The sequence below is a fragment of the Buceros rhinoceros genome, unplaced genomic scaffold (assembly GCF_000710305.1).
Source record: "Buceros rhinoceros silvestris isolate BGI_N320 unplaced genomic scaffold, ASM71030v1 scaffold378, whole genome shotgun sequence".
NCBI lineage: Eukaryota > Metazoa > Chordata > Aves > Bucerotiformes > Bucerotidae > Buceros > Buceros rhinoceros.
Window position 1 is genome coordinate 1 of NW_010424861.1, and position 10024 is coordinate 10024.

At 45.8% G+C, this 10024-nt stretch overlaps 1 protein-coding gene across 1 annotated transcript; it reads left to right on the forward strand.

Annotated features, from left to right (window-relative positions):
- Window positions 1-109: 109 nt before the first annotated feature.
- Window positions 110-4835, forward strand: ADI1 (acireductone dioxygenase 1; the record flags this gene model as incomplete). The annotated part of the gene is made up of 3 exons (XM_010140913.1): window positions 110-229; window positions 2834-3013; window positions 4716-4835. Coding segments are annotated over 3 exons (420 nt in total), but the record flags the coding sequence as incomplete, so codon positions are not given.
- Window positions 4836-10024: the final 5189 nt, after the last annotated feature.

Here is a 10024-nt window from a genome sequence, read left to right on the forward strand (position 1 = left end):
CCACCGACGCTGCCCACCAGGCGGGCTTTCCCACCTTGGCGTCCTGACTTGCGTCTTAAGCGATTGTGTCTGCGCGTTTCGGTTTTTAATTCTGCTGTCTGTTTTTCAGTTGGATGCTGATAACTATGAGACTGATCCGTGTCTGAAGGAGATTCGGAGAGCAGAAAATTATTCTTGGATGGATATAATAACCATACATAAGGACAAGCTTCCAAATTACGAGGAAAAGGTACACAAGTCTTTGCTTTCCATGAGGATTTGCACGCTGAAGCCTGCCGCTAGAGTGTGCAGCTGGCTTCTGAACACCCGCACACCCTGTGCGGGGACACAGAGATGAGATTTCCAGGTGTAAAATACATCCTGTACTGAAGTCCTTAACATTAAAAAAGAAATTTTGCTATTATTTTAAAAATAGCAGAGGCCTTTTGCTACTGTAAATTGTCTTCAAAGGTTTTAAGGATAGTTTCATCACTGTGTCATTTCAAAACTTATGATTCCTACCAGCAGAGCCCCACCAATGCTGACCTGTCCTCAGAGCATCCCTGCATTGAAGGCAGGTGGTTGCCAGCCTTCAACTTTGAGGGATGAAACATCCTCATGGGCTCTTGCCAAATACGCCCTTTCAAAGTAAATGTTAATCTCATGGGATCAGGAGGATACATTCCCCCTAAGAGGAGGTTTGTTTTTTTTTTTTACCTTGGGAAGCTGGTAGCTTGGCTGTTTTGTAACAGCTCAGCGTGAATGGTGCCAAGCTCTCAGATGAGCCTCCTGAAAGGAGCTTTCTCCTCCCGTCCTCCAGGTGCTGGTGTGCTGCTCTGACCCGAGAAGAGCAACCCACTGCCATTTCCATATTTTCATTAAATTTCTGTTTACCAGTTGTGGTGGGTTGGCCCTGCTTGGTCATCAGGTGTCCACCAAAGCCAGTCTGTCGCTCCCATTTCTCAGCTGGACAGGGAAGAGAAAATAAAAAATCATGACTGGAGATAAGGACAGGGAGAGATCATTCACCAATTGCCACCATGGGCAAAACAGGGAAAAATTAATTTATTGCCGATCAAATCATAGTAGGATAATGAGAAAATAAACTAAATATTTTAATATCTTCCCCTCACCCCTCCCTTATTCCTGGTCTTAACTTTACTCTTAATTTTCTCTTACCTCCTCCCAGCACAGCAACACAGGGGGTTGAGGAATAGGGGTTGCAGACAGTTCGTAACATGTTCCTGCCGCTCCTTTCTCCTCAGGGGGAGGACTCCTAACACTCTTATCCTGCTTCAGCTTGGAGTCCCTCCATGTCCTCCATGAACTTCTCCAATGTGAGACCTTCTTATGGGCTACAGTTCTTCATGAACTGCTCCAGTGTGGGTGTCTTCCACAGGGTGCAGACTGCTCCAGCAAGGGTCCATCATGGGGTCACTGGTCCTGCCAGCAAACCTGCTCCAGCATGGGCTTCTCTCTCCATGGGTCCACAGGCCCTGCCAGGAGCCTGCTCCAGCACAGGCTTCCCATGGGGCCTCAGCCTCCTTCGGGCATTCACCTGCTCTGGTGTGGGGTCCTCCACAGGCTGCAGGTGGATATCTGCTCCACTGCTAACCAACGTGGGCTGCAGGGGGACAACCTGTCTCACCATGGGCTGCAGGGGAATCTCTGCTCTGGTGCCTGGAGCACCTTCTCCCTCTCTTTCACTGATTTTAGTGTCTGCAGAGTGTTCTCTCACATGTTCTCACTCCTTTCTTTAGCTGCTGTTGCATGGGGATTTTTTCCCCTGTTCTTAAATATGTTGTCACAGAGGTGCTACTGCTGTCACTGATGGGCTCAGCCTTGGCCACTGGTGGGTCCGTCTTGGAGCCAACTGGCATTGGCTCTGTTGGACATGGGGGTGGGACTTTCAGCAGCTTCTCACAGACCCACCCCGGTAGCCATCCTGCTACCTAAGCCTTGCCACGCAAACCCAATACACCGTTTTGTTTTATGCCCATTGTGTTATATTGGTTTTTAAATTAATGAGACTGTGAATTAGGCAGTAACTCAGATTGCCTGACACAAAGATGGGCTGTTTTTGACAGGGCACATGGACATCTCGCTGTGCTGAATCAGTACTGGCTCAGGGTCACCTGCACTTGTGTGGCTAAACAGCATCCAGACCTGAGCAGATGATGGTACATGACATTGCACTGGTCTCTGTGCACTAGCCTGCACAGGTCTCTGTTAATTGAGCCTTTAAAGCATGTTTTGTTCTGTGCTGTGAAATGTACAAAGAACTCAGCGTTCATGTGGTTGCTGCTGCTGGGGAGGAGAGAGCTGGGACTTACTGTGTGGGGGCAGGCGGGACACACTCCTTACATCAGATTGCTGTAGATGAGCCACGTTTGGCAATAACTGTGTTTTCACATGCAGTTGTAGTAGTAGCCTGTGGGGCTCATTCAGCCCTTCACCAGTGTAAAAGAGGGGGAATAATCTCTAGCTCTTTTTTTTTTGCATGTCAGGGAAAAAAAGGCACAGAATTAACTAACTGAACAGCTGCGAGGACTAAATCCTGCAGTGGGAACCTTTACCCTTCTCTCTCCGAGATGGGTGTAAGCATTACTGTTATTCAGAGACTGGTTATGTGCAGCTATAGCTGCTGTTTCTTGTCAGAGAAATTCGTGTCCTCCAGAGGAAATGTAGCTGACTGGCTGGATTGGCCGTTTTAACCATGATGGTCTCATCTGTTATTTAAATCACTGCTCAGTTACCCTTTGAAAGCCGTTGTCTGCTTTGCCACATGTTTCTACCAGGTTTCTTTGCAGTTTTTCTGTGCTTGGTAGTTTTAAGAGATACTTGCTGTTCCTAGATAAAAACATTTTATGAAGAGCATTTACACCTAGACGATGAAATTCGCTACATCTTAGATGGATCTGGCTATTTTGATGTTCGTGACAAGGATGACAAATGGATCCGGATTTCCATGGAAAAAGGAGACATGATAACCTTGCCTGCCGGCATATATCACCGATTTACACTGGATGAGAACGTATGTTGCTATAGATTACCATAAATTTTTATGACAAATCCATGTGAATATATATCACATCAGTAATTGCATGCCCTGAGACTTGCAGTTCGTTAGCAAAACATATTAAATATGAAGTAGGAATATGAAAAATACTAAATAATTAACAGCATCTGAACCTTTCATCTCCAGGTCACAAATCCAGCTTCCTCTCGTCAGCTGTAATTGCAAGTCATTGCCACGTGATACCTGTAGCATATCTTCTGTGGCAGTGGTGTGAGAGCCAAGCCCTGCGGCTGTCACACCCACTATTGCCCTTGCTTTCGTTTGAGGTGGAGACAGTGTAGATGGATCCTTCTGTGTTGCCTTTTTGCGTATTTTTGTGGGGATAGACAGAGCTTATCTGTGTCTAGCAGTGGCATTTTTCAGGAGTGCTAGATTTACCTTCAGGGAAAGAAGGATTTAAGGGTCCAGAGCCACTACTTGCAGCTAGCGTGTGCTAGTCCAGATGCTGGCTTTACAGGAGGTGACCTGCTTTTGGAGGGTATTTCTGGCACGGAGACTCTGAGATTGGCACATACAGTCCTGATCTGTGTGTCTGTCCTAAATATGTTTGTAACCTCAGCATTACCCCTGGAAAATGGGGAAATGTGTGCTGTCTCCTGTGTGCCAAAATCCCACCTCTGGCATAGTCTTGAGAATGGTATGATTTTCAATCAGATAGCAGTTAGCATATATGTAAAAAAGGGAGATGCTGCTTGGCTGAAAAACCTGGCTTTTCCCATCTGTGTTTTGAGATCCACAGTGAATCAGCCACAATTGCTGTTTTAAAGCTGTTTCTTTACACAGACAGAATGTCAGGCGTTATGGGTTGAATCCACAAGAAGTCTTAAGTGTTTATCCACTTCAGGAACTTTAGCCCGGAAGTGCCATCTTCAAAGTAAATTCTTCATGTGCTTCTAGACTCTTGCGTTTTGCAGCTAAGGTCTGTAGGTACCTGGCTTTATTCCTGGCATCGCAGAGGAACTGGGTGCAAGATAAGCACTTAGCAGTCTTTGTGAAGTGGGTAGGGTCTGAATCTGGACACAGGAGACAGAAGAGGTGAGTTCCCCGTAACGCAGTGGCTGGAGCGCTCCTGCAGGGTGTGAAATCCCATTTTCTTTTGCCGCAGCTGTACCACACACCTGCAGTACTTCTTGTGAGCTGGTGGCAGGGGCTGTTGCTTTTCCCGTTGGGATCTAGAGACTTTACACTTCCTGTAGCATGAGGTTTTGGCTAGTTTATGCAATCCTATCCAGCTTTTATGGCTCTCACTTTGCAGCTTCTGGTATTCCTCAAAAGCATTGTGTAACCGTCTTGAGTATTCTGATTGCTGGTGTTTAACTAAGCAAGCATAGGTGCTGCGTTGCTTTTAATTGTGGATCCAGTGCAAAAGATTTGCACAAGGCAGGATTTTCTTTGTTTCTTTGAAGCAGGGAGACGTTCTATGTCTGCCTGATCTGGAGGCAGTGGTTGTGGCACAGGTGCAAAATCTCCCACTGCAGTAGCTGGGAGCGGGAACAGCAGTGTAGTGGTATGATTTTCTGGAAGATGTGAAGCTTTCTGTCCATCTTGTCATGGTTTCAAAAATTTTTGCAGAAGTGCAAATGAAACTTTAACTTCAAAATAAAGATCCTATGGAAAGGAGCTCTTAAATTACTTGCCACTTCTTGTTCTTTGACAGAATTACATCAAGGCAATGAGGCTGTTTGTTGGAGAACCCGTCTGGACACCATACAACAGGCCGGCCGATGATTTTCCTGCTCGGAAACAGTATATGAAGTTTTTGGCTGAAGAAGCATAGTAATGGTGTCTGAGACCTGGCAGGTGGAATAAATGCGACTGGTGGCTTTGCACTGACTAGGCTTCTTCTATTTACATATGCAGCTGGAATCACAGAATCATGGAAAAGTATAGGTTGAAAGGTCATTTGGATGTCAATTAGTCCAACCCCCCTGCAAAGTACCAGGCCAGTTTTAAAACTTTAAAGCTAGACCAAGTTTGGAAACCTCTGGTGGTGGAGGTTTCACAGCCTGTCTGGGTGCCTGTTCCAGCACTTAGCTGCTCTCATGTGCAAGAATTTATTCTTTACAGCCAACTTCTTTGTTGCAGCTTGAAATTGTTGTCTCTTGTCCTTTCATTGAATAGCTGAGGAGAGTGTGGTACTGTCTTCTCCACAGTCACTCCTCTAGCAGGAAACTGTAGTTAGGTCTCCTCTCAGCCTTCTCTTCAGTCTGGACAAACCAGTGTCCTTTGCTGGGCTCTCTTCTGTTAAGGAAGATGTTCAACATATTTTGTCTACTAAGGAATGTCACTTAACGATCACCTAACAAACTTGAACCACCGACTGTTTTGAGCCCGATGGTCCAGAAGTTTTTCACTTACCTCGTAGCTCAGTCCAGCTACAAGGCTCCTATGGGACACGCTGTTGAAAGCCTTGCTGCGATCAAGGTCAATGACATCTGCTGTTTCCCCCTGCCAGACCCTGTCATTGCCTCTTGGATGACAATCAGGATGGTCAGGCAGAATGTGTCCTTGGCAAATTGGTGCTGACTGGTTGTTTTCCATCAACTGGTATTTCATGTGCCTGGAATGATTTCCATAATGGCTTGTTCTGTAATTTTTCTGGGGGCTGAAGTGAGGCTGACCAGCCTTTAGTTCCCCGGGTCGTCTTTATCACCTTTTTGAAGGTGGCAGTATCATTTGCCTTCTTCCAGTCAAAAAGGTTTTCCTGATCTCTGTGACCTTTCAAAGATGCCAGCAGCTTTGCAGTGGCATTAACTAGGTGCGTTTCCAGTTGCTCAGGAATCTGTTTTCTAACCTTTTTTTTCCATGATATATTTGGCAGGTAGAATTGGGAGAGGTGGGCTAAATTAATATTCATTCTGCTCTGAATCTATGCTAATTAACTATGTAGGATTCTGGTTTTAATTAAAGAAAATAAACCCTGCTTCATTCTTGTCTAAAAATGTTCCTAAGATGAATTTGTATAATTGGCATTTTAGTATGCAGCTTCCCAAGTTCTGCCCTGGTACATAAAGCTGTAGTTTTCTTTCAGTAAAGTGCAGCCATTTGCTCTTGAGAGTTATTAATAAAATTACTTTGACTTGGGTATGTTTTGTTGTTTTGCTGTTCTTGTGCTGACATTAAGGACACATGGAACACCAGTGTTACTGTAGCTGTTCATCAGCTGTTATTCCTTGTGGTGCTCCTGACTTGTTCTCTAACATGGGACAAATCACTGACTGTGTGCCTCCGTTTCTTTAGCTGTGAGATGGAGAAGAGTATTCGTAGACATACTGGTCCCACGCTCAGTAAATGCCTTGTGGTTATGCAGGATGTAGCTCCTCAGCAATGGGCACTAAAGCTTTTTGGTATGAATTCACTCTCTGCAATGATGAATGCTATCAGCTGGGCAGATGTACTGCTTGCTCCAGCTCCTAGGGGATGATGAGAGCATGGGCTCTGCGCTGGCTGCAGCCTGTGTGCTGCTTTCAGCCAGGTGCAATGCAAGCACAAATAAAGATGGTTCTAGTCAGAAGCCAAAATTTGGGCTTATGTGAATTTTCCTAATGCAGCAAATTATTGAACTTTCTCACTGTTCGTCCATACGGGTATGCACAGAGCCCTTCACCAGCAGGCAACATTGCTCTCCTGGCTTTGTAGCAGCACTGCTTTTAACCATCTCTCGGTGCTTTATTTCTCTGAAGTGCTTCTGAAAACAAAGTTGCAATTTTGAAGCGAAGTTGTACAAGGTTTTATCTTAAAAGTTGGAAAGGATGAATAAGAACGGCTAGTGTTTCCTGTCTTAGGCTCTTGCGTTGCAGGCTGGATGAGATGCAGGGGCACAGCTGACCCTCCATTCTGCCTGCGGGGGCTCAGCTTGTGGCAGGGAGTGCAGATACAACCCATGCTTGCAAAAGGCAAGCCCGCCCAGTGCTCCGTTCAGCCTGTACTGGCTTTTGTGCAGTGGTTCGTAAGCCTGGCTGAAAAATCAGTGTCGCTTGCAAATACGAAGTTTAACTCTAGCCAGACACACATCGGGTAGGTTTGCATGGGTGCTGTGCTGTGTCACGTGCCTCATCAGTTCGGAGATTTGCATGCTGCTTGTCTGGAAGGAGCAGTTGAGCATCCTCTTGTACAGCACACTGGGGCATCCTGGTGCCAGAATAAACTTTGGGGACTTTTCAACGTACAGCTGCAGGAATAAGTGACAAGTTAGTGCCAGCAGCAAGTTTTATTCCTTTGATTTATATGCCACAGCAAATTGTGTTTCTGAATGTAAAGTAAAATGACTGCTTTTTCCTGGTGCTGGTATCAGTCCCTGGTATCCAATCTAATTCATTCCCCTCCTACTTTTGGTTTTGTTTTTTTTTAAACAGAAATATGAGACTGTTCATTCCTCCTATGGGTCTTTTGTTTTGATCTCTCTGCAAAAGGAGAAGTGGAGAGGCAGCGGTGTGGGCTCTCAGGACCCCCTATTTACAGCACAGCCATCCCATAATGGACTGGGAGAGTGACTGGGAGGAGAGAGCAGGTAACACGCTCTCCTCAGTGGAGAGATTTACAGTGTGGAGGCAGTGATAAGGGGTGGACAGTAAAGCGATGCCTCCAGCATTTGCTTTCAACAACTCGCTGATGTAGGATGTGACCTGGGAAGCAGGACTGAATCACCTTGTTTCGTTGCCTCTCTGGAGGAATATATACACCCAGCACAGCGCCCATCTCCTGGCTGTCAAGAATAACACACGATCACCCCACTGAAGATCGTTTGTCATTTTCATAGCACAATGCATTCTGCTGCTGAGAGGTGGGGAGGGCTGTGGGGGTCTTACTGTCAACGCTTTTGAGTCCATGCCCTGTAGTGCTATAGGTGTCTCTGAAAGGGTGAAAGCTTTGCTCTCTGAAAGTGGTTTTTTGTCAGCCAGGAAAAAAGCAATTTGGGCCTGATATAAAGATTCTGCACCTGTGAAGAGATTACATGGGAGATTACTCTGGGGGGGAACAGCCGGGCAGAAAAAACCGTTAATATGGATAGAGAGCCCTCCAGAGAGCGGAGAGGAAGGAGGGAGAACGTGCCCTTCCTTCAGATGAAAAACGCAGTGTATTTTCATGGCAATTTGTTTGTTTGTTTTTTTCTTTTTTCTGCACATACCACATATCTAAAGGTGCAAAGTGAAATCGATTTTTGGTCCAAAAATATGAGTCTGTTTTACTGCAGCTAGTGGAAAATTTCAGTGCATTTGATGTAGTATGAAAATTTATGTAAGTGGTTCCAGCAACTTCATGTTGGCAGCATCAGCTCAGGCAAGGGGAATATTTCAACTCCTCTAGGATGAGACTTTTAAAAAACAGAGTAGGTATTGAGTTGAGGAGTTTGAAGATAACTTTTTTGGTACCTGTGTATTATTTTCCACTCTAATCCAAACTTTTCCGGAGTGGCATACGTACACCTGAGGTTCTTTATGACCAGTTTAAAAGAGCAGTGGCCTTGCTTTCTGTGAATGGACTCGGAGCAAACTGTTGATGGTCAATGGGCTTTCTAATAAATTAAGTGGGCAACCATAGGGCTGCAAAATCGCTGATGCTGCTTTCCCTTGTTACATGTCCTGGGGCAAGTGTCTTTGGGTGGATATTTTAATGCAAAGACATTTCACAGCCAGTTAACTAGTAATGTCCACACCAGGCACTCAGGGTGCCTGCAGATGGGTGAAGGGAAAATGCTGCGGGCAAGGGCTGTCTCATCCTGGACTGCCAAGAGCTGAGGCTGTGCTGCTTCCCAGCAGCTGCAGGAGCTGGTAGCTTCTTGACCTTGGTTGCTGAACTTGACGAGTATAAAATCTTCATGCACTGGAGCATTGGGTCCTCCTGGCAGAAGAGGCACTCTCCTGCCTGGCTTCTGACTCCAGGATTTAGCTTGAACTAGGAACTTACGAGAAGAGACAGTTTCCTGACAAAGGTAATCATTTCATATCAGCTGGCAGACACCACTGCACATAAAGACTGAGCTGGCAGACTGAGCTGGGCAGCTGCTTTGAAGAATAGCCTAGTAGCCAAATAATGGATATAGCTCTTTGGCCAAGCGGAAGCTGTCGACCTGACATGTGCTATGCTCAAAAATGTCATCATCTATTTGGGAGTCTTCCCTGTGAAAATTATAGAAATTCTCAGTCTTTCCCCTCTCTGCAAAACAGAGTCACTGCCAGTTGTCTTCTCATTCCTGGAGCCAAATAAACCTATCAAATCATTGGGGGATGAATTAGTGTTACAGTTTAAATATTCCTAGCTCAAAGATCCCAATTTGATCTGATTTGCTGTACTTATGATTTTACAGCTTGATTCCCAAACCATTTTGTGTGTTTGCAGAAGGGTACTCTGCTATACCTGCAGTTTGAAAAATCTGGTTTTTATGCAGCTGAGTCACTAGCTCTCTTGTTTTTATTAACTGTGTAAATACCCAGATAAGACAAAGAAGCAAAATTTCAAAACCCAAAACGCTTGGGGGAAGATTCAGCAGTTAAAAGGCTGTGGATCTTTTTCAGTGCTGGCTTCCCCCCACTGCAGTTCTCTCTGGGATACCTGCGCTAATTTTGAAAAGTGCCCCTCTGTTTCATTGCCTTCTGTGCTGCTTCTCAGGGTACCAATCAACAGCTGTTGTGCCTGTCAATGAACTGCATCGGCTGGTAGAAAATTGGGCAGGTTATGCTCCGTGCCTCTGTGGTGCTCTGAGATTGCCTTTGGCCGCAGACACGGGCCAGAGCTGCAGTTTCCCCTGGGATCACAGGCATTTGAACCTGGAGAATTTGATTTGGATCCACCCTCAGGCTTCACCTCCCCCGCCCCCCCCCAGATGATTCAGGCACCTTAAAGCTGTTTGTGGGAAAGAGGAAAGCTGTTCTTGGTGATGCTGTAGCAAGGGGGCACAAAGTGGTGGCTGGGTTATGCACAGGTGGCTACTGCAGTCCTGGGCTTGGCTGGGGTTCAATGCTACGG